This window comes from Martes martes, assembly GCF_963455335.1.
Source record: "Martes martes genome assembly, chromosome: 13".
In the NCBI taxonomy this organism is placed as follows: domain Eukaryota; kingdom Metazoa; phylum Chordata; class Mammalia; order Carnivora; family Mustelidae; genus Martes; species Martes martes.
In genome coordinates this window covers 83,192,103-83,219,427 of record NC_137901.1, presented here as the reverse complement: position 1 = coordinate 83,219,427, position 27,325 = coordinate 83,192,103, and the positions used below count along the sequence as shown (strand labels likewise).

Sequence of the window (27,325 nt, the reverse complement as noted above, 5' to 3'; positions counted from 1 at the left end):
TGTTGAGTGCCTGCTGTGCTCACCGAGCTTGGGTGAGGATTTACTGAGCATCTACTGTATACTGTACTCAGGACCGGCTGCAGAGTGAAAATGCAGGCCCCCCCTGTTCGAATATTATTAAGAATCTCAAGCCGGTAGCAGCAGAGCATTAAGGCAAGCTCGGGGCCCTTCTGCTCATGGAGCCCTGGGTGGCTGCCTAGGTTGTGAAGCTGGCCCAGCATGCACCAGACCTACAATTGTTGAACAAACCTGGACCCAGCCCTGCTGTCGTGGATCTCACAAAACAGGTGGCGAGACAAACAGGAAATAAAGAAAAAATAATAATGATTGCAAATCACAGTATTATAAAGGCAACAAACAGGGAGAGTAAGCAATGGGGTTAGAGGAGGTGACTTAGAGAGTGTAGTCGGGGAAGGCTTCCTGGAGGAGGGGACGCTTGAGCAGAGACCAGCAGAGGATGAGAAGGAATCATCCTCATGAGAGTGCTTGGAAGCAGCTGTCAAGTCAGAGAGAACAGCAGAGGCAAAGGCCTGATAGCTGGAAAAGCCAGTGTGACGGGCGCACGGTCAGACAGACAGGGAGGGTAGCTGGCAGAAGAGCCTGGCTGTTCTTTGAGGTCAAGGAGGAGGCCTTAAGTCTTACAATGGGCAGCCACTGCAGCACTTTATTATTTTAAATTACATTAAAAAAAAAAAACACTAAGTGTTCATTTATTTTGAGATAACTCACATAGCTCCGCGGTTGCAAATCCAAAAGGGAATGTTGTGAAAATTCTCCCTCCCAGCTCAGCTTCAGCTCCTCAGTCCCTCTCCCCGGAGGTGAGCAGCGTTACCTGCTTCATGCTCACTCTTTAGTGGTCCTTTATGCATGTATAACCCAAAGTCACACGCACGTATCCTGCCTTCCCTTGAGCACACGAGTGGTGTTGTTCTGGAACATCGTCCTACGTCTTGGTCTGCACGCCAGGCAGTGTATCGTAGTGAGGCAGCCGTATCCGTCATAAATCCTCTCCTTATTCCTTCCAGCTGTGTCGCACGCCGCCGTCCAGATGGGCCACCACAGGCTAGCCCGGGCTTAGTATTAGGCATTTAGACTGCTTCCTAGACACACTTTAAGCAGGACCTTGGGAAGCCCATTTAAACGCTCCATGACTCAGTGACTCATCTGTAAAATGGGTAAGAAGAACATCTCTGTCGAAGGCTACCGTGAGGACTGAACAAGATAAAACGTGAAAGGCACTTACTTAGCAGGTAGTAAGCCCTCGATATGGGAACTGTCAGTTGTTGGTGTTGTCGCTCTTATGATCGAAAGCAGACTGGGTCTTGGAGCTTGCTCCAGGCCTGGGGGCAACCTGTGTCCAGGAAAAAGAGCTAGAGCCTCTGGCTTCTGGGGAGGCAGTGATTTTATGCTTTCTGAACTTGCAGCTGCACGACTGGATCTAAGCCATGGCTTTGGCCCCGACGTGTTCTCTTTCAGCACCTCCAGGGAGGGGGCTGGCTGGGCGTGTCTCTGCTTGTTTCTGAGGCTGAGAGATGGGAATACAGTCAGGGACTGCTGGTCACCAAACACTCACCAGGATCCAACAATCTAAAACCAAGGAGGAACGTTCTGTAGGTGTGAGCAGAGTAGTGATTAGCACATGGGTTTGGCAGAGAGTTCAAATCCTGGCTCTGCTTTTTGGTAGCTGTGTGATCTTAAGCCAGTGGCTTAACTACTCTGAGCCTCACTTTTTCACCTGTAAAATGAGGATGCTATCACTCACTCACCTGGGAGTAGGATTGTAAAGATTCAAGCAAATGGTGAAGGTATGGGATTTTGCATATAGTAGATGCTCAAGAAATGTTAGTCATCATTGCTGGAGAAACTATATAGTCTAGGGGAAGCAGGAAAGCATTTCTGCAAATGCTTACAGTGTGGCAGGGACTATCACAGGTGATTAAACTCACCAGATCAGTGACACCAAGATTCTGCGGGTCCTGGGCAGAATCCTATATAATTTATCGGACATGTGCATCTCTCCTTTTGCTCCTGGTATCCAGTGGTTGGTTTCCCTCTGCTGCTCCTGCCCCGGGGCTGCGGGGTTCCTGTCCACTGTGCTGATGCTTCTCTGTAGCACACAGTAGGAGAGACAGGGGGCATCTGAAAATGTCAGAGGCTTGCCATGTCCATTAACTCCCCCTCAAACCTGACATTATGGAGCATCGTCTGCAGGCAGCTGGGAGAACGTCTTGGGATCGCCTCCTCTCAGGTTGGAAGGTGGTTAAGCGGCTCGCCCTGGGTGATGAATTCAGGGATCCGAGCCCTGCTGTCCTAAAATTCTCCCTTCTACTCCCACATGAGGTTGAGTTCTCTGAAAGCAGAGCCAGTGATGGGATTTCTAGGACTAGTGATGACTCAGGGACACAGTGTAGGGCAGAGGGGGATGTGGCTTCATCTGGAGTCTGGCCTCTGCCCGATCCCACAGGGAGCTCTGGAGCTGTTGGCACACAGAGCCGTCCCACCTGGACCCAAGGAGGCTGTGCATTTATATCCCCACCTTGTCCGTTATTCACTGGCTTTGGGCCGCACCTCGGGCAAGCGTAGCCTCCTGTATCTCTGGGCAAGGCAGCTGCTTTTGTTGGCTGAGGGCAGTTCTCTGGAAAATGGTGCTGCCCCGAGCTCTTGGCTGCTAACACTCCTAGAGGTGTGTGTGTGTGTGCGCGCGTGCGTGTGCGTGCGTGCGTGTGTGTATGGGTGTGTGTATGGCGGTGGGGGGGGTGGACGCCCCTCCTGTAAAGGACATCGGCAGTGCCTGCCATCCCTCTCCCCTCCCAGTCCCCCCAGTGAGGGCCTGCCTGCAGACACATGACTTCTTTTCTCCAGTCTCGACCCTCGGCTGTTCAATGCCTCGGTGCCTCAGGCATCCCTTCTCCTGGCCCAGGCCCAGCTGACCAGGGCACGCACCGGACAAGGAGTCCAGTCCTGAGACTTGAAGTGCTTTGAGAGCCCTGGATGGCAAAGTTGAAACAACCGGTACCGTCCGGGCTGGCTTCTAGCCTGGAGGATGGAGCTGGGTCGTTTCCACGGGGCTGACAGCCAGGGCTCTTGCACTTTGTGGGCAGAATTTTAATAGGAAATGAACTCCTGGTGCGCATGACTGAACGCTGGGGGGTGCGGGGGGGAGGGCGGTGCAGCCAGGTTCCACCTTTAGAGCAACAGAATTTGGAGATCAGAGTTCATGGGGAGGGGGGGACTGTGTAAGCCTTGCCCTAGCCCTCCCTGCTTCCTGGGACCCCCCCCACCCCCTACCCCCCAGGGCAGTGCTTCATCTCTGCTGCAAAGCAGAAAGCAGGGTATTCAAATAAACATTCCAAGTCCAGTCCAGAGGCAGCAAACTGGACCCATTACCTGGATCTGAGGCTCTGAGCACCCAGCAGGGCCCAGGGGTCCCCAGGGCCCAGGGTGGCCTCGCTCGGCTCCCGCCACAGGCAAAAAAGAGACGTTAAGTTTCTTTTCAGTACATTTCCTCTGCACCAGGAGCCATCCCTCCTTTCTTTCTGTTTCCCAAGTGGAAGCAGTGAAATGGTCATATGAGTCTGGGGAGATTATGTCAACCACAGGGGAGCAGATGAAATGGCTTTTCTGTAAGAGGCCTCCCTCCTCCGTGTCCAGTCTTCAACCCACTGGCAGATTTAATTATCCCACCAGCTACAGGAGAGGAGAGAGAGTTCACTCCCCCGCCCCCGGCTTCTCAACTAATCAGCCCCAGGAAACGAGGCTATGTTGTACCAAGACCTTCAGGGAAATCAGGACCCACCAGACACAGTGATCCGCTTTCTAAAGTTGTTTTTTGTTTTTTTGTTTTTTTTAAATTGAATGTAATCTCTGTGGTCTCTCCCCCTTGGCTCTTTGGCTAGACCCTGTGGGCGGGGCAAGGCAGGGAGCTCCTCGGAGGACAGAAGCCTGGCTGAGTTCAGCTGGACTGCCTTCGTGTTCAAGGAGACTCACGCATGCATTCAACAAATATTTAGTAAGCGCCTTCTGTGTGCCAGGCACTATGCGAGGTGTTAGAGATTAGAAGGGAACAGAACAGAGTAAGTCCTGCGAGGGGCAGATAAGACATACAAACTCTAAGCAAATCAACAAGACCTAAGATACATTTGGGAAGGGATATGAGCTCTGAAGAAAGGGAAATCAGTGAAAGAAGCCAGAGCGGAGGAGCTGGAGGAGGAGCTGTTTTAAACGGAGCAGTCAGGGAGGGCCCTTTGAGGAGGTGACGTTTGAGAATAGACCTAAACAAGGGAGGAGAATGAACCAAGCAAACATCTGCAGGTGAGTTCCAGACAGATGGGAGGGCAGGGAAGTGGGGTGTTGGAGGAAGCCCAGGGAGGCCTGTGGGGCTGAGTAGGGAACAAGAGGAGAGTGGCAGATAGGGTAAGAGAAGGAGGTCATGAGGACCCAAAATCATGCTAAGGAGTTGAGACCTTGTTCTGGGAGCAATCGGGAGCCACTGAAGACATTTGAGCAGATGAGTGACATGGGCTGATTTACTTTATTTGGGGTGAAGAAAGGGACATAAAGTACACACCTGGCTTTTGCAGATGTATATACCATCCAGATGAAGATACAGAACATTTCTACCCTGCAGAGTTCCCCTCCTGCCCCTTCCCAGCTAGTACCCTCGGTACCCCAGAGTTAGCCATGGATTTGCTGATTTCTACAACCATCGAATAGCTTTGTCTGTCCTTAACTTTCATGTAAATGTGATCAAATAGCATATCCTCTTTTGCCGCTGGCTTCTTCCATAAAACATGGTGTCTGTGAGATTCATCCCCCATTGTCACGTACATGAGGAGTTTGTCTTTTACTGTGGGCCAGTATTTTACTGTGTGAGCAGACCATCTTTATCAATCTGCTCTCTTGCTGATGGGCACTTGGATGATTTCTAGTTAGCTGTTATGGATAAAGAGGTTATGAACATTCTTGTACATGTTTTAGGACATGAGCATTTTCCCTTTGGGTTTATGCCTGAGAGTAGAATTCGTGAACTGTAGGGTCGGTGAATGTTTATAGCTCTAACGAGCCTGCCAGTTTTCCAGAGTGTCATCTCCCTCTCCCGACTTCACTGAGATAAAATTCACATACCATACAATTCACCCATTTAAAGTAGGCAATTTAGGGGACGCCTGGGGTGGCTCACTCGGTTATGAGTGAGCTCAGCTCAGGTCACGACCCCAGGGTCCTGGGATCGAGTCCCGCATCTGGCTCCATGCTCTGCAGGGAGCCTGCTTCCCCTTCCGCCTGCCACTCCCCGGGCTTGTGCTCTCTCTCTCCCTCTCTAACAAATAAATAAATAAAAGGTTGGAAAAAATAGACAATTTAGTGGCTTTTCGTATATACACAGAGTTGTACAACCATGATAATTGTGAATTTTAGCCCATTCTCATTCTCCAAAGAATCCCCGTACCACATAGCCTTCATCTTCAGCCCTTCTGCCCTCCCCCAGCCTCTGGCAATCAGAAGCTATTTTCTGTCTCTACGGATTCACCTGTTCTGGACATTTCTTATAGAGGGAATCATACACCATGTGGCTTCTTGTGACTGGCTTCTTTCACTCGGCATCATGGTTTGGAGTTTCCTCCACGCGGCAGGTGTGAACGCTTCCTTCCTCTCTAGGGCTGGACGACATTCCATTGCATGGACAGACCGCCTCTTGTTTGTCCGTTCAGCAGCTGGTGAATACTGAGTCGTTCCTACCTTTTGGCTATTGTGAATAATGCTGTGAGGAGCATTTGCATACAGGGTTTCGCGTGGGCATGTGTTTTCATTTCTCTTAGGTGGGTAAGATACTTAGGCGTGGAGTTGCCGGGTCGTATGGTGGCTCTGCGTTTCACCGTGGCTGTGCTGTTTTTACAAGCTGTGACTTATGTGTGTGGACGTCCTACAGGCTTCTGCGTGGAGCGTGGACTGAAGAAAGCCAAGGGAAGAAGCAGGGGACCAATGACGAGGCTACTGCAGTAAGCCAGGCGCAGATAGCCGTGGTGCGGATCAGCACAGTAACCAGCCAGGCAGAGAGCAGTGAGCAGATTCTGGGTCTATTATGAAGCGCAAGCTGACATGATTTTCTCATGGCTTGGTGTTAAAATATTAAAAAAAAAAAAAAAGCCAGGATTGACTCCAGGATTTCGGACCAAGCTGACCAAGCTGACCAAGCCACGTGCACAGGCAAACGAGTCCGATGACCTCTGCCAGTAGGAAGACCCTGGATTGGAATTAAAAACTCCGATGACCCCCTCCCCCACACTGAGTTAGTCAAGGAGAAGAATGTGCATTTAAGGAAGAAGGCTCTCCCTGATCGATTCTGCCACTAGGGAAGGTGTGGCATCCAGCAGGAAGTCTCCCCCTTGGGGCCTCAGTTTTCCCCATCTGGGAAATGGAGAAGCTGGGCAAAGTTCCCTTTCTTTTCTGCATCCTGCAGAGTACTTGGCATAGAGTAAGGACTTGAGAAATGGATGTAGAGCAGCTGCATAACTGGGTGATGTCCTCTCCGTGTTCCTATTTTCCAGGAGCACCGAACTCCCACCATGACTGACACCGTATTCAGCAACAGCTCTAGCCGTTGGATGTGTCCTAGCGACCGACCCCTGCAGTCAAAGTAAGTCGCTGCGTCTTCCGGGGCATGGCTTGTGTGGGGTCAGCGAGGGAGAAAGGAGTCCCAAAGAAACAAATAGAATTTCCTTCCCTGCGGTGGGAAGAAATGAATCCAGTGAGGGTATTGTTACAGAAACTTCACTTTTACTGCTTTGCAAGTTTGGAATAATAATGAGCAGATTTCAAGCTGCATGCCCCAGAGTAGAGGCGGCGGGAAGAGCATGGACCCGGTGCTTAGAACCAGGCTCTGTTCTGCTTCTAGACCCAAGCTTTTTTCCTGTGTGATCAGAGGCGAAGCTTTGCCCCTCTCTGGGCCTTAGTTTTCTTATCAGTCACATAAGAAAGTTGGATCAGGTCACAGACTGCAGACTGGCAGGCCACTGGCTGACTCTGACTCGCAAAAGTGTTTTCGTGTTATTTGTTTTTGGCCTAGTGATTTAAAAATCGGGAAATATGACACGAAGGTGATGTCACATTCTGTATCCAAGGATTATTATACCCAAATCAGTGATGCCTCAGATCTGTACCACCCTGGCTCACGAGGGCTGATCAATTTTCAGGCATTTTGCAAGCTGATTATTAAACACAACCATTCTGAAAAATTGAGTTTGTAATTCTGCAATTAAACAATGTTCAACACAAAGGATATAAAGACTCAAAATTAATCGCTTAATTATGTTACGACTTTGTGTTATTCTCTGTGTTATGTTATATACCCGTGTATATAATGATACGCTGCCATGCCTTTCTTCCCAGTTTTGCATCCAGTGGAGTTTTGTCCCCACTGTTAAATCGTCCGTGGCGAAAAGTTCACCACCACGCCACTGACTGTTGGACAATCTAAAGCTGTTGTTGATCGTTCCTGCAAATTTTCACTCAAAATGGCTTGTTTCTTTGAATGCTGGCTAATTTTTTATTGTTCGTTCAATCTGCGAGAATCCTGGGGACTCTCCTTTGGGGATATTTTTCTTCAGAGGGATCGGCACTCTTGCTCCTGCCGGGAGTTGGGGTACTGCTCCCCCACGATGATGTTAACCTCCCCCCGCCCCACCCAGGAACCCCCAGAGGGTCCTGGTTCTGTGTCAGGGTCTCAGATTGAGCTTCTCTGCCCTTGAGGAGCTGAGGTCGGACTTTGGAACGACACTGCTGGTGTTTGCCTCGGCTTCCTGCTCACAGCTCACTGTCCTGGATTCTGTTTGCTCGATCTTCTTTTTCTTTTTCAAAAAATTGCCTTTATAAAGGTATACATGAGTACCTTCGACAGTACACAGTGAAAGTACAACTTGGTCATTGTAAAAACATATACTCATGAAGCTGTCACAGTAGTCAAGCTAATGAACAAATCCATCCATCCCAGAAGCCTCCTTGTGCCTCTTCCTCCATCTCCTCCCCACCCATCTCTAGGTAATTGCTCATCTATAACTATATACATTATAATAACTGCACGTTAGTTTGCCTTTTCCAGAATGTCCTACAAATGGCATCGTAGAACGTGAGCTCTTTTTCTGGGAAGGGATGTCTCTTTTCTTTCTCTCAGCACAGTTTATTTCATGAGCCATCCTTATTGTTCCAGAACGTCCAGACTGTTCTGCGTAGCCATAGTCTGTTCCTTTGTACGACTGAATTGCATTTTGTTGTGTGGATATACCACAATTTGTTTATCTGTCCATCTACTGAGGAACGCTGGGCTGTTTCTAGTCTGGGTCGGGTGCAAATAAAATGTCTTATAGAGGGATGCCTGGGTGGCTCAGTCAGTTAGGCATCTGCCTTCAGCTCAGGTCATGATCCCAGGGTCCTGGGATGGAGCCCCGCATCCGGCTCCCTGCTCAACAGGGAGACAGCTTCTCCCTCTGCCCTTCCCCACTCTTATGTTCTCTCTCTTTCTCTCTCAAATAAATAAATAAAATCTTTAAAAAAAAAAAACTCCTATAGAGATGCTGTCCTCTCTCTTGGGTAATTACTTGGGAGCAGACTTGTCACTAAGCGGCCAGACCATATTCCAAGTTGGTTGTACCATTTTATGTTCCCCCCATCAGGCATGGGAGAGAGTTCTAGGCTTCTCTGCCGCCTCCCCAGCTCTGGAGATGACCAGTCTTTCCAGTGTTAACCCTTCCAGTGTGTGTGTATAGTGGCCTTTCTCTGTGGTTTTCACTCGCATTTCCCTATTGCCTAATGATGCTGAATGTATTAGGTAATGTTCCCCATCCTTCTAACCTCTGTTGAAATGTCTGTTTAAATCTTTTGCCCGTTTTTAAGATCAGGTCATTTACCTTCTTATTGAATTTTATAGGTTCTTTTTTTCATATGTTACGGATAAATGTCCTTCTTTTTGGAACCACATTTTGCACATATTTTCTCTCAGTCTGCGATGTGCATTTTCTTTCTCATAACAGAATCTTTTGAAGAGGAAACATTTTTATTGGAGGCAGTGTTGGAACATTCCCTTGCTTTCTAGCAACCCCAGAACTGCATTTAACTGCATTAAAAAAGGGTCTGCTCTGGGGTGCTGGGGTCCAACCAAGAGTTGGGTGTCCAACTCTTGGTTTCAGCTCATGTCACTATCTTCGGGTCGTGAGATCGAGCCCTGCATCTGGCTCCGTGCTCAGCCCGGGGTCTGCTGGGAAATCTCTGTCCCTCTTCCTCTTCCCCTTCTGCTCATGCGCTTTCTCTCTCTCAAATACGTACATAAATCTTTTTAAAAAGAGGTTCTGCTCTAATTTATCTAAGACCTAATTATATATTGGCGAAGGGCCTTTCTGAATATTTTAGTCAGCCCATATTCTCTGAAGCAAAAGCCCCTGTCCACTTCCTTCTGTCTAAAACCTCCAGTTCTACAAGTTTTATAATTTTGAAGACACCAGGGAACTCGGTTGGCTTCCTTGTCAATAGGAAACTTCTAGTCCGCCAAGCCCCTCCCATGGTGTCCTCTTGGAGCCAAACTTACTTTGCAGAGAATATTCCATCAACCAAAAATTGTGTCTCTGTAAGATAAACAGTTACCCGAAGGGTGGAGGGGGGTTAAATATTTATTTTATTTAAGAAATGTCAGTTAATTAAAATACCATCCATCAGAGTTTACTTTAGTCAATAGGAAGCCAGCAATCTGCTCTACAATTAAATTAGAATTATTCCAGCAGTCTGGACACAGTTTCATTAAAGTGCTCCTGGGCTCCTGTGAGACATCTTGCATTCTGCGTGCATCGGGCTGCCTTGGGCCCGCGTCTCCTCCAGATATTAACATTATTTTTCAAATAAATGCTAATGGGTGAATTACAGTCATCACACAGGCAAGCTCGTCTGCTGTAGCCCAATGCAGCCCCTTCCGATGCCTTTCTCCAGTAAATTAAGAAATCGCCTCTTAATTAACTGCTGGCTAGCCACAGACATTTACTATTTTTGTGACTTTTCAGTTGCCTTCATGATTTTCAAATACCTTCCTCTCTCAGCCTCCTCGAATCTAATGAGGGTGTTTGAAACACCGTCGTCATTGTGTTTGAAAGCTGGGAACATACCTGCTTCGTGCTTGGGGAGGGCGGTGGCCCAGCTCCCTGTGTTGGGAATGCGTGGGGTGCTCGAGGTTGGCATTTCTCTATGGCTTTCCAGTCTGCGAGTTAGAGAATACCAGAGGTCGGGGGTGGAAACTGAGGCACAAAGGGAGTCCAGGACATGGCTGTGATGGCTCACCTGGTACATGGAGATGCTGGTCTCCTTTCTGGAAGAACTTGCTTTCCCAAAGTGGGGTACTGCAAAGGAATGATCCGCTGACTGTTCAGGGCTCATGGGCTTCCCTCAATGTACTCCTTGTCCCCCAGGGTGATGCTGGCCATGCTGCTGTTAGGTGAGTTCTTTTTGGTACCAAAATCCATTATTCGGAACATCAATGATGAGCTCAGCTAATTAATAAGCTGAACTGATTGGTCATTTTAATCAAAGCTGAGCATTTTATAGCCCAACATTGCAGCAGCCCTTTTTGGATGAGCCAAAATGAGAAGATAATGACTGGGGTGGGGGCGGACCAAACCAGAAGTAGGTCACTGCAATTTACACTCTGTGGTTGTTGCATCCAGACCGTGTTGGCATTGTTAGGAGATTTCTTTCCTAACTTTATTTATTTTCTCTCTCTCTCCTTTCTTTGCCTTCCTTCAGTGATAAAGAACAGTGAGTATTTTGATACTTTAATTTTTCTACAAATTGAGTTTTATCTTTTTTTCTGATCAAATTAACTTTGCCCCTAAAGAGAGCTGATTAAAAAAAAAAGAACGAGCAAATTTTACATAACGAAAAAGCAAACAAACAAACAAACAAACAAAAACAAAAACCAAGTTTCTCGAGGGAAAAAAATTATGAAGTTTCAAAAAAACGATCTTGGTAAAAGGATGGAACAAATTCCTTGGGAGTTTGTTCCTTAGGAGCTCTCAGTTTTCTCCTTGTTAGTAATCTGTGGGATTCCAGCAAATTTATTAGCCACTCTGTGCCCCCTCTGCAGCATTTGCCTGGGAACAATGTTCTCAGGTAAAGACCGTGTTGGCTCACATAACTGCTATCATTAATAAAAGGTGATGAGGAACAGAACAGAGCCTGTGGACAATTAGATGCCACACATATGGCCCCTGTCACCTCATGGGAGGTCAGCCTGGTTTCCCAGCGAAGTGCTTTTGACGCAGAGGTCCTGTCTTTGCTTGCAACGTTTGCATTTTAAATTGGATTCATTTCCTCAATATGCATGACAGATTGAATGCTGGGTCCAATAAATGAACAGTCAGGCTGCAAAGCAGACCAGGTTTTGGCTGTGTGTGCACATTGAGAAGCTCTGGAAAGCCGTTTTTACCCTCCCTAAGATGGGGAAGTTATCACAGAGCCAGCGGCAGAGGACCCGGCCTGGCATCAGAAAACCTAGGTCTGAGTCCTGCTCTGGTACTCAGTTTCAGTGTGGCCTTGAGCCATGCCCTTCACCTCCTTGCTTCCTGGCTCCCTCCTTTGTAAATGGGTCTGCTTACCCTGCTCCTCTTCCCTCTGCGGGTCGGATCAAATGAGCTGTACAGGAAAGCTTTGTAAACTGGAAACCACCAAGCAAAGTCAGAGAGATGTATGAATTACAACCTTTCCTGACCTTTGTGTATATATACATGGTGTGTTTACACATATGTATACACACGTACACATGCACACACACACATGTTGTATATATACCTTGCATTGTAATATATATATTATATTTATACCTGTATATACCATACATCTGGATATTATATATATACACATATGCATGTATATATATAGCACTGGCATAATTTCAGCTTTTTTGGTCCCAAGTGACCACATCATCAGGCCCAGAATCCTTAAAGCTTTTCTTAATGCTGATAAATATTTAACTAGGTGAACCAGGGAAATTCTTTCCCCAACTCCGACCCTCCCTCCCTATCTGTCCATTGTGGGCTTTGGACAAGCTGATCACTAAAGACCATTTGAATGTTCTGCAGTTTCTGTTGTTGGCTGGTAAGACCCTGGCCTGATGAGATCAGCTTTTTATGAATGTCGTGAGTATATTATTCAGACATCCAGGGAGAGATGCTGAGACATTGTCAGGTCATAAATACGGACATCCCCAGAGAGAGAAATTCTGGACTCCAGAGGGTGCCAAGGCTCTTGGAGTCTCCCTGAGGGCTGAAAATCGAAAGGTAGGGTATGTTCATTCTCTTTCCCTCCTTCCTTCACCCCTTCCCTCTCCCCTCCCTTCCTTCATTAACAAATACTCACCAAGTGCTTACCAAGTACCAGACACTGTGCTAAGCCCCAGGGATACAGCGATAGCCAGAGTAAGAGTATGTATCTTGTGGGGTCTACCAACAAATAAACAGCCAGTCGGCAACAAATACACAAGCATGCAAGGAGATACAATAGCAGAATCACAGTGGGCCATGGGAACACAAGGAGAGGAACCCAGCCCAGACTTGGCAGTCATGATGGGAGAGTTCCTGGAAGAAGTGACATGTAAACTGAGACCAGGTGGCAGGGGAACAAGATGGAGAAGAGATAAAGGAGTTCCAGGTAGGGGAACAGCAGGTGCAAAGTCCAAATAAGAGAGGTAGTGTGGAAATTTAGAGGAAGTGAATAGATCTCAGTATGACTTAAAAGATTAGCAGGAGCCCTGAGATCCCCTTTAGCATTCTGAAGGGGGTGGGGGAGCCACAGCATCCCTTCCGCACCCCCTTTAGTCTGCTAGGGGTAAATTTCATCCAATAGGGCCTTTATGCCAGCAGGGCGTATATAAACTGTTTTGTGGTGAAGCAGCCTCTCCTTCCCCATCCTTTCCTCCCGGATTCATTAAAACCTCATTCACTGAGCTGGAAAGTGACTTCCTGCTGACACCTGCCTCTATTGGCATCCTGGGGGGAAGGAGGGTGGAGAAGAAGAAAGGAAAGAAAAAGGATTAATTTTCTACATACCGCTGCTATTTAATGCTTCAGAGCCTTCGTGCCCCGACAGCCCTTCCATCATCCCACTCTTTTTGGGAATTATAATTTATTAATAGAGACATCTGGTGGGTATTTATTATGTGACTATTGTGTGCGTGAAATGAAGAATGGAGGTGGGAGGCCAAAGGGAGGAGGGAGTTTGGTCTTTGCAGGATTTTAGGGAGTGACAGGTGTCACTCAGGGGCTGCCACCAAGAGTCAGGACAGATTTCCTTCCTTGCTTTGGGTGCCGTGGCTATTGACTGTGGGGCGAGGGCTCCTTCGGACCTTCTCCAGACTCACCTGGGCAGGTGCATTCAGGTGGCCGATGAGGCATGCCAGGATGCCAGTTTCTTGAGTTTCTGTGTCACACATGCTACTCATTAAGTCCCTGGTCTCCTTGGAGCATCAGTCAGCTGGAAAAGGAGCCGGGCAGCTGCAGTGATCTTCAAACTTTCTGTTAGCAGTGAAACTCTTTCTTTGAATAAACTTAATTCAGAAGCTAAATATGTAAGACAGATGAGAGGAGAGCCTTTAGTGGCTGAAAGCACTCAACATAAGATAGAGACATTCATGCAACTGGTCATTTCAAATAATACCAAACCATAAAATAAATATAGTGGCTCTAACAGGCTTCGCTTTAGTGTGTGGTCGCCATAGCGGAGAGTGTATTGGTTAGCTTTTGCTGTGTGACAAGCCATCTTAAAACTGAGAGGCATAGAACCATAGTTATTTATTCCCAGGGTCCTGGGCTTGGCTGGTGGCCTTGCTGGTCCTGCCTCGGCTTGCTTATGCATCAGAGGGTTGGCTGATCTAGGACAGTCCTGGCTGCAATGGCTCAGCTCTGTTCCACATGCTTCTCATCCTCCAGCACTCTGTCCTGGGCTTGCTGCGCTCACAGCAGAGGTGTAAGGGAGGAAGCAGAAACACAGGAGACTTGCTCAGGCTCAGCCTCAGCAGAGGGGCACATCACCACCCCCCTGCATTTTATTGGCTGCAGCAAGTTGTAAGTCTGGGAAGGATTCACTGGCAGGGAAATAGACTAACTGGTGAGAGTGAGTTGAAATTCACATGGCAAAGAGCATGGATATTTGGGAGGGTGAAGTATTGAGGTCATCAATGCAATAAACCATATTTCATGTTTATTAAACATTAAGTTCTTTAAAAATTTTTTCTTTTTCTTCTTTCTTTTCTTCTTCTTCTTCTTCTTCTTCTTCTTCTTCTTCTTCTTCTTCTTCTTCTTCTTCTTCTTCTCCCCCTCCCCCCCCTCTTTTTCTTCTTCTTCTTTGGGATTCTGCTTTGAGAACCCAGCTGAGTAAGGATGGAGAGCCAAGTTAACTGCCTACTCTGTCCCTGTCTCTCCCACTCCTCTGCAGCCCTTGAGATCTCTCCAGGGAACTGCTGAGGACAGTTTGGGAGGACCAGGAGGCAGCAATCATTCATTTCTCCAGGAAGCATTGTCTTAAGTATGTGGATCAGAGCAGAGACAGGCTGGGCTCTTCTCTTCCCTGTCTCAGCCAGTGAGCCAGGTCTCCCCTCATACGGCCTTTAAGGGTCCAGAGTAACCTCTCAGGGTCCCTACAGGAAACAGAAATTATATCATTCCCATTTTAATAGATCCAGAAACTGATATTCAGAGCAGTGCAGAGCCCCCATATATAGCCTGCTTATATGCAGCTGACCCAGGATTACGACCTTGAACTCTACCTGCTCAGCAAGAGTTCATGTTGGCTGGCAGTGGCCCTCTGGATATTTTCTGGCTTGGATACGAGGTTATGAGTAACTTGTTCGAAGAAGCAGCATTTGGGTCTCTAGCTTTGGTCTTGGATAGGTTCCCAACACTAGACTCTGGTCTTCAGGATGTGGAGCTACAATCCCCTGCCCAGAGGCTCTTGGCAAGGGAGCCACTGTCCTGTCATGGGAGCATTCTCGAGGGTCCCATGTTCACAGTGCTCCCCAGCATATCATGGGGAGACCCAGACAGACCCAGTCTCTCCCTTGAGAGCAAAGGCTTTGGTTTGAAACACCATCTCGTTTCCCTCTTTTGCTTTTGGAATTAAAACATGAAAATCCACAGGAGGCTTGCGAGTCCCCCACAGAGAGCAGTTGGTGACATTTTCAAACACTGAATGAGCTGTTTGTCAACTGCATGTTTTGGAGCCGAGAATGGGAGAAGGGTTTGGAGAGATGCTGGCAGCCTCCAGCAGACCTTCTGCTTGTCTGCAGATGGAGGCAGAAGTCTCAGGTGGGCCCTGTCAGGGACCCCCATCCCTGCTTGTGTTTCTGGAGCCAGGTATGTCCAGCAGCACCTGTTTCCTGTGCACATGGACCCCAGCAAGCTGTGTGTTGGGGTGAGAGGAATCAGTCTCACATCAAGCCCCTGGCTGACCCTGTCTATGACCAGACCGTGAGCTGCAGGAACATGTCCTCGCAGGGGTTTTCACTGGGTACACAGCCCAGCATCTCACCTATGCTCTGTTTTGGTCACTGAGATGCTTTGTAAAGGCAGGAAGTAAGCAGAAAGAGATCAGAAGAGGAGGAAGGAAAAAAAATGGGGACAAAGGAGGGAAGAATAGGGACAATTGAGACATCCATTTCCGTGGGAGGCCAGAGGGATATGGGGAGGTGGCCGAATCAGGTTGTGACTAAGGCTCTTTGGGAAGGATGACTGGTCTTTCTTATGCGGCAGTCCAGTGTGTCCTTTAAAAATAATGGGAAGAAGCAGCAGATGAAGGGATGTTAGCACACTGTAAGGAGATATTTTTAACACAACATCAGAGACTCCTTATAAGAGAGTGAGGTCTCTGTTGTGGGGAGCATTCAAGTAAGGCAGACAGCCAATGGTCTCCACCTCTGGTATTCATGACTTTGTGTAATCCCTCACCTTGAGTCTGGGGACCTGGGACCTGTTTCTAACCTACAGAATACAGCAAAGGGACCTGATGTCCCTCTCGATTACGTTATGTTATATAAGACTCTCAGTTGATAGAAGCTAGATTCACTGGGCGTATTTGAAGCAAGCAGCCCACAGGATGAAGCTGGAGAATCCCACCAGGTTAGGAATTGCAGATTGCCTCCAGGACCCAGGGGTGGCCTCTTGACTATAACTAACAAAAATCCAGGCCCTCAGTCCAGGCAGCTGCAAGGAAGCTGCCAACAACCCGAATTTGCCTGGAAGCAGATTCTTCCCCAGTCAAGCCTCCAGATGAGAACACAGCCCAGCCAACACCACACTGCAGCCTCATGAGATGCCAAGCAGAGGACCCAGCTGAGCCGTGCCTGGACAGACACGGAAACCATGAGATAGTACATATGTGTTGTTTTAAGCCCCTGAGTTTGTAACAACTCATTATGCAGCAATGGAAATTGTATACTGACACTGTAGATGGGTCTTTATGCCCCTCTGTCTCTGTCCTCCAGCCGGGTTTTTCCAGTTATTTAATGCTGCACACCAAATCACCTCCAACTTAGTGGCTCAAGACAACAGAAACCACTTGTCACATCTCACAGTTTCTGTTTGAGGGTGGCCTCAGGGTGCTTCTGGCACAGGGCTCTTCGTGCAGCTGTAGTCACATGCCCGCTGGGCTGCAGGCATCCCAGGGATCACCAGGGGCTGGAGCATCATGTAGCAGTCGAGTTGGCACTGGCTGTGACTGGGGGTCCTCCGATCCCTTGCATGTGGGCTTCTCCACCGGGATGTTTACACGTCCTCATGACATGGCACCTGGCTTCTCTCCGGGCAGATGACCCAAGACAGCAAGGCAGAGGCCGCAGTGTCTCTTATGACCCAGCCTTGGAAGTCACACACTGCCACGTCCACTGTATTTTGCTGGCCACACAGGACCAGCCGGGAGTCAGTGTAAATACCAGGAGGCAGTGGTCCTAGGGGACCATCTTGCAGGTGGACTACCCCATGGCTCTTCACCTCCTTGGGCATTCCTCCTGCCTCCTCAACTCCACGCCTTTGCAAAGACCATTTATTCCCTCTGCCAGGCCTGGTCTCTTCCTCTGCCATGCCCTTGTGGATTTCAGCTGAGCTCTGAGGTCTCCGCAGGAGCCCTAGCTCTGCTGCGGGGCCCGAAGCTTATATCAGTGAAGGGGCCCTCTTTAAGATAACAAAGACAAAAATAACTTGCTTTTGCAAATTTTTCAACCACTCAGCCATTGCTAATGCCTTTCTTGGGGTCTGAGAAGCTGGCTGTGCAACCAGTGGTCTCAAATATAAGCTTCACCGACATCACAGTAGATCCTCGTCGACGTCTTCACGTGGCTGTCACTTCCCAGGGAGCTGTCCTTCGTCCCCTATACTGACCAGGTTCCACTGCTTGGGTCTCCCTGTGGATCACACTTTTGATTAGACATTTAACACCTCTTTGGGCCACAAGGGACCATGTCTTATTCAAAATCCTTCTGGGCTTTCAGACACAATTCTAAATACAACTGGTCCAGAGCCAGACAAGGCCCCTGCCCTCCTGGAACCAACATTGTTGGGGGGCAGGGGGGTAGAGAGATGCACTAAACAGGTAAACAACAAAAATTTTTCCAAAAGTAATTTCAGTTAATGATAGGTGACATGAGGAAAGTAAATCTGGGTGGTGGGAGATCGAGGAAGGCCTCTCTGAGAAGCTGCTGTTTGAACTGAGGCCTCAATAATGAGAAGGAGCCGGCCCTGGAAAGGTCCATGGAAATAAGTTTTCCCAGCAGGGGGAACAGCAAGTGCAAAGGCCCTGAGGTGAGAACAAGGGTTCAGTGTTCAGAAATGAGCAGAGAGGCCAGTGCAGCTGACTGTAGGGATGAGGGAAAGCAAGAGGCCATAAGGATGGAGAGGCAGGTTAAGGACAGATGGGGTAGGATCTTGCAGATGGGCAAAATCTTTTAGAGCATTAAGGTAGAATTCACACAGTAACATAACATTAACCATTTAAAAGTACACGATTCAGTGACATTTATCATATACACAATGTCATGCTCCCACTGCAGCTATGAAGTTCTGGGTGTTGTTCAAAATCAGTGAGAAGCCCTGGGAGGGTTTGAGCAGCGTGGTCCGAGCAATTTCGAGATTGCTCATCCCCAGAGACCCTTGCTGCAACACGAGGTGTATTTCCATGAGGAATTTCCACAGGCCACCCCTTCCTTCCCTTTCTCAGTAAGGTCTGCCCCTAGACATCTGTCTCTCTTCGCTTTTGGGCTCTTCCTTCTCCTCTCTTAAGAACAAATCAGCTAAGAGTGGGAAGATGGAGGAGAAGCCAAGGGGAGGGAGGAAGATGGGGCTTTTAATTTCCAACTTTGAGTGTCAAAAGGCAATTTCATGCCTGCTGATGTGATTAGAGCAGTGGAAATAATAGAGGCTGACAGCTAATGGGGTGCTGGCTTCAGAGGATTCCTGCTTACTGGTTTTTTTCCCTTGCAGGGACAAGCATTTCTAGTGGTGGTTAACCTTGCGTTCCACTCAGGGGGTGTGCCTCAGTGCCACGGGGCAGGGACCATCTTATTAGCAGAGATGATTATAATTTGCCATAGACCACAGCATCAGCTCCCCACCCGGCAGCCTCTGATCCGCTGTGCCCCCACCGGGGCTGTGTGGGGAGGCCTTTGGATTCCCTCCGTACTGTGGAGGTTAAGTGAGCTGCCTGCCCGGCTCAGAATTCCACTCTGCCACCTTCCAGCCATGTGACTGTGGGCAAGTGGTCTCCTTTCTCCATATTCAAGTCTCCTCACCAGTAAGCAGACAGGAACAACCCCTGCCCTGTAGAGATCATGTGAAGGTGACATGAGGTCATGTGGGCACCCAGTGAACGCTATGTCAGTGTTGGCTTTAAAAAATTTTTAAAAAGGGCCAAGAAAAGTACATTTTGGAACGCAAAATGCTACAGGAGATTTCGAGGCTGGAAATCTGGATGTTGATGTGAAATGAAGAGCTTTTTGTAAACCCATTTGGCAATTACATCCAATTTATAGAAGAAATAAATTGTAGCCCAAACAGAACATCTGTGCTAGGCAGGAGGTGGGTCAATCTGGGACCCCGGGCCTCTGACCACCCTCCTGGAATTGTTGCCACTCCAGCTGTAGAGTCTCCTATTCTGGATTCTTCTCCTGAGAACACGCTTACTCTCAGTTCTAATGAGCATCCTGCAGACGCTGCTCACAGAGTGTCTACCACGTGCTAAGTGCTTAGTAGAAATAAATTCCTAAGAACCCTGTGAGGGAGGAAAGTGTGTCCCATTGTATAGATGAGCAAACTGAGGCTCATCTCCCAGCCAGCGAGTTTCCCTGTGGGGATTTGAATTGAGGTTTTCCAGGCCCCAGGGAGCAGAGCCTAACCACCACTGCCTGCTTCCTGCTGGGCACCTCTGCGGTCTCACGCCTCCCTGTATTACCTTTCAGGCTGCAGGCAGGCTGGTCCGTCCATCCCAGCGGTCAGCCCGAAAGACAGAGGAAGCAGGAAGAGCTGACAGATGAGGAGAAGGAAATCATCAACAGAGTCATCGCTCGAGCTGAGAAAATGGAAGAAATGGAGCAGGAGCGAATCGGGTGAGGCCCGACACTTCCCATCCACATGGAGAGCCCCAGAGGCCTGAGGGCCAGCAGACCGTGCTGCTGAGGGGTGTGCTGGGGTGGGGCGGACTGCCCCGGGATGTCGCCCCTCCCCCCACCATGCCCACTGCCCCCTGTCTGGCCCCCGGCAGGACTGGAATCCTTGTGGCATGAGGTGGGAGAGCTCAGGAAGGAGGAGAGAGGATGAGCTGGGGACTGGCTAGGGAGGGAGCTTCATGGCTGGGGATGCCTTACAGAAGGGGAGCTCTGAAAGGGTGGTGGGAGGATGTCATTGGAGCCTGGGGGTCTGTAGTTGTGAGCACAGGGCACCTGGGCCGATCTCAGCTACATAGAAATATGTTCTAGAAGCATGGTAGGCCAGAATGTACAGCCAAGGGAGAGGTAAGGAGGGGAGTGTCTGTCTAGGGATGGTATGTCAAACAGCACATGTGCAATGAATTTATATAAGACAACAACAGAAATGGATCCTGAAACAGGGAGACAGCATGAAAGGGAGGCGGCAGAGGTTAACCTGGTGGATCTGGACTCCAAGAATGGCAGGGGGCGCGGTTCATCCCAGCTCCCCGCTTGCCCGCTGTGGTTCCCCAGCATGATGCCTAACCTCTCTGAGCCCCTGTTCACATGCTGGTCCAGTGGGGTACACGACAGTCTATCTCACAGGGCTGTTGTAAACAGTAGGTGTGATGATGCACATACACTTCCCAGACCCCAGGGACACTTCATTTTCATAAATGGAAAGAAGGAGGGGAAAAGTAGAGTTTGGAGGACAGAGCTTTTCAAAATGTATATGAGAGAGAAGCAAGGGATACAAGGAGGCCATGTGACATGTGTGTCAGAGAGTGACAATATCATTGAGGGAGGCCACGGTTAGGGAGGGAGCAGTATGTGGGTGCTCTTACAAAGGGAGGAATGGGGGAAATGGGGGTGACCGTGGGGGTGGGGAGGGGGGATGAAGGGAGGATATGTGTATGGGGGGGCCCTTGGCATAATGGTCAGGATGCCAGGCCCCCAGAGGGTCCTCCCAGACCAGGATCTCAAATGGACCCCCTCCTCTGCAGCCTCCTCCCCAGGCCCCTTCTGCCAGGGGCAGCCTTTGCCAGTGGCTCACAACTGGTGTGGGCACTGAGGTGCCCGTTTAGGTCTGCACACACACTCTCAGCTGGGGTGAACGTGGGTCTTGGACAGAAAGTGGAAGTTGGTGCTTTTGGTCTGAGCCTCTGCAGATCATTTTACCCGGGGTGGGATGGGGACTACTGCTGACAGACGACAGACACCTGCTACGGCCAGTGTCAACATCACCCTCCACCCTCTGTCTACTTACGCCAGAGGCTGCTGAAGGGATAGGTCTGCCGGGTCATGCTTGTGGGCTTGCATTCTTATTTTCCTCTTTAAAAGATATACCAAGAGTGGGGAGTTCTGCAGGCAGGAGGTCTGTGAGTGTGAGTGAGTGTGTGAGAGTATGTGTGTGTGTGTGTGTGTGTGTCTGTTCACTTCACCCAACAATGGGCCTCAGCCTTTTGAAGTGAGGGATATCAGTAATAAGGGTAAACGCTTAAGAGCAAAACTCCTCTCAGCCCTTTTCTGCCGTAGCACTTACCACCAGATAACATCGTTCCTATTTTGCATAATTAGTTTGACTATTGTATATCTCCCTGTCAGATTGTAAGATTACTGAGGGTAGAGGTGGGTTTTTTTTTTTTGTTTTTTTTTTTTTGCCTGTTTGGTTCACTAGTGAATTCTCAGGGCCTACAACATAGTAGGGGTGCTGTAAAATAATTTGTTCAATGAGTGAGTGAACATGGCAGACTGTGCTGCCCCCAGTTACTTTAAACATAATATACCCTGTGGCCAAGAGGGTGCCAATTCCCAGGGAAGGCGCTCTGATTGGCTGGCTTATGTCAGGGGCTGTCTCTCATCCAATCAACTGTGGCTAGGGCTACAGCCGTGTTGTACAAACATGGCATGTGGGCTTCCTCTGGGGGAAAAGTTATGGTGGTGCCTCTGGGCAGACCAGATTCTAGCTTGAGCCTTCTAGAGCAGGATAGATGGGTTCCCTACCTTGTCCTCTGTGTCTTATCATATTGCCCCAACTAGCTTGAGGGTGTGGTAGAACATTCTAGCACAGTGGTTAATTCCTGGGGCTCCCGAGTCAGAGATACCTAGGTTCAAATTCCAGCTCTCCCATATCCCCTCTGTGTGACCTTAGGTAAGCCACTTTAACCTCTCTGTGCCTCAGTTTCCTCATCTGTAAAATGGGGACAATTTTAAGCCTCTCACTGAATCACTCTTAGTGAGTGTTTAATTAGGGTGCAAAGGGTTATCATAGTGCCTGGCACAGCCCCACGCTCCATAAAGGGTAGTGGTCCTTTAAAGATGAATTTGTTAAGGAAGCTCAGTTTTTGACCCTGGCCAAGGCCTCCGTTCTAGAATCATGCCCTGAGACTCCTGTTTGGCAAGCCCTAGAATTCCAGCAGCCCTGGCTTCCCTAAAGGGAATTTGAGAGGCTTCCAGGGAGGCTGGGGCCAAGCCCTTTGATGACAGAGTGTCCCTTTGCTGAGATGGTGTGCTTTCTGCCAGAGTGGGGGAGGACAGTGCTGCGGGATTCTGGCTGTGGCTCTTCTCCTACACTGTTCTAGCAGCCGGTGCCTGCTGGTAGCGTTGCCAGAGGCAAGCCCAGTGTGCTTTGTGTCTTACAATCTCAAACCTGCCCTCATTCCTGTTCCCTCCATGCTTCCCTGGGAAGAGATCAGAGCGGAGTCGGATAAAAGCAAGATGACACATCAGACACAGAACAAGGCTCAGAACGGGGTGCCATCAGGGCTCCTACTTCCGAACCTGGGGCTTTCAGTCAGTGACCCTTTGGGGGCTCAGTACCGCTCCCCACCCCCCCATCTAATAAGGCAAGTCAGGCTGATTCTCAGGATCCTGAGAATAGCTGGGTGTGTCTGATGGAGGACCCCGCACCAGGCTGTTGGCTGGCCCTCTCAGAGCTAATGTGCTCCTTCTAACTGTTAAAAATGCAGATGTATCTGAGAATCTTTTCGGGTTCACACCAGCTCTGTGATGTGGAAGCTTCTTTCCTATTAACTGAGGGAAAGCCAACATCATAAATGATCGTCATCATACTAGGTACCATTTACTGAGCATTTACTATGTGCCAAACACTGAATCCAAAACTTCCTATGGATTAACTCTTTAACTGCGCCTCTCAACCTTGTTGAGTAGGTGTTACTATTGTCCTCCTTTTGCAGGTGAGGAAACAGGCTCAGAGAGGTGATTGGCCCAAGGTCACTTGCCCAAGGTCACATAGAGCCAAGGTATACATTCCTGTCTGGCTGACCTCCAGCATTTTGCTTTTAATTCTTAGGTGTCTTTCCTAAAGGCCTGGCCCCAAGTTCTTAGACTCTGAGGAACATGGAAATTTTAAAAGCTCAGGGGTGGCGGGGGACACTGTGCGACTAGAAGCCGGAGCCCTTTGGGGGCTGGCCTAGTGGTTTCTTCAAGTTCTCGTTCACCAGTTTGAACCTCTAGATCTGCCGGTACTGCATGTTCCCATGGCTCTCAGAGACCTGGGGAAGAATTGCCCTCAGGCCTCCCAGGAGGCCCTCCCTCCCTGGGGCGCTTTGGCTAGAGCTGGCCAGCCCAGGGAACCCCAGGCAAGCATCAGGCAAGAGCTGCGTCTCTCCCAGATGCCTCTTTGCTTCTGTCCTGCGGGGGTTGGGGGGTGTGGGGGAGAGGGATGGTGGGAAGCGGGGGAGGGGTGTCCAAACCTTGCTTCACCGCTCAGCCTACAACCCAGCTCTGCTCTCTTCAGCATCCCTGCAGGGAAGAGATGATGGCCAGCAGGGAAACTCATTAAACAGCCTCCTTTTGCCCCCACATTCCTTACTGAGGTGCTGAGTGGGATAGCAGAGTTTATTTTTCACACCCTGAATGCTCTTTGCAGGAAAGGAAATGAATTCCAGGGAGATTGCTTGAGTCATCTCTTGTTCTATAACTGTTCTATAACAGTCACCTGGAACTTAGGGACTCGAAGCAACAGCAGTTGTGATGCCTCATGATCCTGTGGGTTGAGCACTCGGACAGGGCTCTGCTGGGTGGGTTTTCTGCTCCATGCAGCATGGGCCGGGGTCACTTGGCTGCATTCAGCTGGTGGCCGGGCTGCACTGGGAGGGCCACAAAAGCTCAGCTCCTATGTCTGTGCTTTGGTGCTCTCTCTGTGGCCCAGCCTTTCTGTGGGATCTCTGCCCTTTCCGTAATCTGGCCTGAGCTTTACATGGCAGTGGGATCCCAAGAGAGCAAAGATGGAAGTTGCTAGGATTCTTCGCAGCTGGGTCTGGAACTGGTGGCGCATCACCCCTCCACGTTCTCTTTGAGAGGGGAAATAGGTCCCTTCTCCTTCTGGAAGAACGACTTAGGTGCCCAGGGAAGGATGGCGTTAACGGTGGCCATCTTTGGAGACTCTACAGCCATATGCAAAAAGGCGAGTTTAATATAAGGATTGGGAGCTATCTCAGGGGACCCAGGGGCAGGAACACAGCCTGGCCTCAGGAAAGTTTCTTTTCTCCCTGCTTGGTTTTTATAGCCTCACTCCCCATTCCTAGAGAAGGAAGTCCGATCGGGTCACCCATCTCTCATACCAGGGGTGCCAGGTCACACCAGCGTGGCTGCTAAGGGTAAGAAGGACATTTGTGAGTTGGTCAGACACCCATAGGGTGTCCACCGGACTTTTCAATGCATTGACTCTGCAGTTAAACATTTGCCTAGGAAAATCTGTTGGTGGTTTTTGTTTTGTTTTTACCAACTGGCAGGCCCCTCTGCGTCCTCACATTTCTTTCTGTCCAGAGCCTCTCAAAGGCATTGGCTCACATATCCTGCCTGTGCCAAGGGATGGGTAGCCGGGTGGCTTCCATCTGAGGTCATTTTCCCTAAACAGATGGGCCCCAAAAAGTAATTAGGATTTGTCATTAACCTTGGTGTCCAGACGCTGTGATGGAGGAGGAAGGCAGAGAGACACAGGGAGACCTGTGGTTGACGGGCTCTGTGGGATTCTGTCACTTCCCCATCTCAGTTCCATCATCTCCTATGTTTTTGGCACAGAATTTTACCAAAATGTGGACAGAGGGAGAAGTGAGTAATAAGACGTGTAACCTTGGTACATTGATTTAGGTTGATATGCTGACAGTAAGCCAGATGATGCTCTCCTCTTTCAAAAGGAAGACCACCCCCCACGCTGTGACCTTTTTTTTTTTTTTTTTTTTGACCGAGTCCTAAGTGTTCTGTAAATAGGATTCAGGGGTTCGGAAGCATTTGTGCATGTGTCTGTGTATTTTTTTGAGAAGAAATATAATAGATTTCACCAGACTTGGTGGGGGCTGGGAGAGCTCTGAACCCTCCTATGTTAAGAATCACTGAGGGATAGAACCTCAGTGTCCCCAGGCATTAGATCAATGGTTTCTAATGTCCTCTCACATTAATACTTTATGCAGCCTGTTTGTACAAGATGAGCATGAAAGTCTTCTTAACTCCTTAAGTAGCCCGGTGTCTGGCATAAAACGGAGAACAAATGAATATGTGTTGGAGGGATAGTCTGTGCTGAATGAATCCTAAACCCTAAGCCTCTCACTGAATCACTTTGACCTCACCGCTTTCTGGACCTTATCTGTAAAATGGGGAGTTGGACCATGGGGTCTCCGAGTCCCTCCAACCTGGGGTTTTTCAGCTGTCATACTATGTGCATTTGAGGACAGATCATTCTTTGTGATGTATACTGTTCTGGACATTGTAGGTGATTTTTTTTTTAGCAGCGTTCCTGGCCTCCACCCACTAGATGCCTCTAGTAACCCTCCACCCAGCTAGGACAACCCCAGGTGTCTCCATCCATTGCCACACGCTCCCTGCTGAGAACCACTGCTCTAGCCCTTTTGTCAGTGGTTCACTAAAGGAAGAAGAAACAGACTTGAGAATTTTCCTGGTACCATGCTCCACGTCTAGGGAAATAAAACAGTAGCTCACTCTTACAAAGCCCCACGTGCCAGCCCTGTGCTCGAAGCTTTATATAGATTCCTTTATGTAATTTTCGTAACAGTCCTATGCATGAGGCCACATTATCATCATTCCCATTTTACAGATGAGGAAATTGAGGCACGGAGTGGTTAAGCAACTTGCCCAGGATCACACGGTTAAAAGCAATAGAACTGGGATTATGACCCCCACGCAGGCTGGCTCCAGGGCCAGAGTCTTACTCTGCTGTTCTGTAGAAAAGCAAGTATTTATTTGCCAAGCACTGTGCTAGGGCCTTCCAAATATGTTAGACATCCTTTTACCTCCTTAATGTCCTCATTGAGAGACAGATTGTTGTCCTTGCCATACGGCTGAAGAAACCCGAAGCTCGGTGAGGTTCAGACACTTGCTCGGGGGTGCACAGCCTTTATAGGGCCAAACCAGGCTTTTGAACTTGAATCTGTCTCTCTATTTTATCCTGTTGCCTTCTGGGGTACAGGGAGGGAAGGCAAATTGACAAGTGAGTTAAGGGAATTAGGGACGTCAAGAATTTACAGGGTGTCTTGCATCTTCACTCAGGCTAACCGGTTCTGTCTCACACACTTCTTCCTTCAGTGGGACAGTTCTTGTCTCTCCACGACAATGACCCTTGTCCTCTCCCTCCCACCCCTGGCTTGAGGCCAGGCTGGAGGAGGGATTAGAAGGAGTTCTAGCCCTAAACACTACAGTGAAACAAAGACTTTATTCTTCTACAGGGGGCAACAACGTCTGGGCAGCTAGACCTAGCCTCCGGCGCCATCTCTGCCCCTCGCACACCCTATGTGCCTCGGTTCCCCATCTGTAAAATGGGGATGAATTATGGAGCTGCATTGTAGATGGCCTAAGGAAAACAATGCATGTGGGGCTCCTGGGTGGCGCACTCGGTTCGGTTTCCGACTCTTGGTTTCGGCTTGGGTCGTGATTTTGGGGTCATGAGATCGAGCCTGGCATCAGGCTCTGCACCTGGTGAGGAGTCTGCTTGGGACTTTCTCTCCCTCTACCCTTCCACCCCCTCAAATAAATTAAAAAAATCTTCAAAGAAAGAAAGAAACAGTGCATATGGAGTACTTAGCACAGCACCTGGTAACCGTGACTATCGCTGGGTTTATAATGACCCAGCTCCTTGCCTGGCATTGACAGACTTACCTTAGCTCTGCCGAACTCTCCAGCAGTCTTTATCTCTTGGCTCCCTAACTCCAGCTCTGAGCTGAGGTGACCCTCTCCCCAAAGAGCTGAGGCCTGAGCCAGAATCCCATTCCCCAATCCATCAACGAGAGAAATTAGGATCTACAGCTCCCCAGGTGTCGACAGCAATAAACAACAGGGAGAATTAATGAGTCTGAAATGCTCACGTCCCGCATGCCAGCCGAACGGCTTCATGATAGAGCAGCTCGGTCATTTAAGGACAGGCTCCTGGGAGACCTTGGCCATGGAGACTCAGGCCGGCCATCATCAGAGCAGCCATGTCCCCGTTCACAGCAGAGGATCTGATACTGACTTGAGAAAACGCCAAGTTTAATAAACTTAACAGTAATATCCTCCCCCGCTGGGCAATTAGGGTGAGGGGAAAAGCAGCACTATCTGGAATTGATGGTGTGTGAGAGAGAGAGAGAAAACAGAGGGAGAGCCAGAGAGAGAGGGAGA

At 49.1% G+C, this 27,325-nt stretch overlaps 1 protein-coding gene across 2 annotated transcripts in view; it reads left to right on the top strand.

Annotated features, from left to right (window-relative positions):
- Nucleotides 1-6,563: 6,563 nt before the first annotated feature.
- The window catches only part of RPH3A (rabphilin 3A), a gene marked incomplete at both ends in the record, with an annotated part of 65,285 nt that continues 44,523 nt past the window's right edge, over nt 6,564-27,325 (top strand). Inside the window, 3 exons of one of the 2 annotated variants that reach the window (XM_080821970.1) lie at nt 6,564-6,634; nt 10,777-10,788; nt 19,469-19,615. In XM_080821970.1, coding sequence (XP_080678096.1) covers nt 6,564-6,634; nt 10,777-10,788; nt 19,469-19,615 — 230 coding nt within the window. The remainder of the gene's footprint in view (nt 6,635-10,776; nt 10,789-19,468; nt 19,616-27,325) is intronic. The other variant, XM_080821971.1, reaches the window with a different exon arrangement.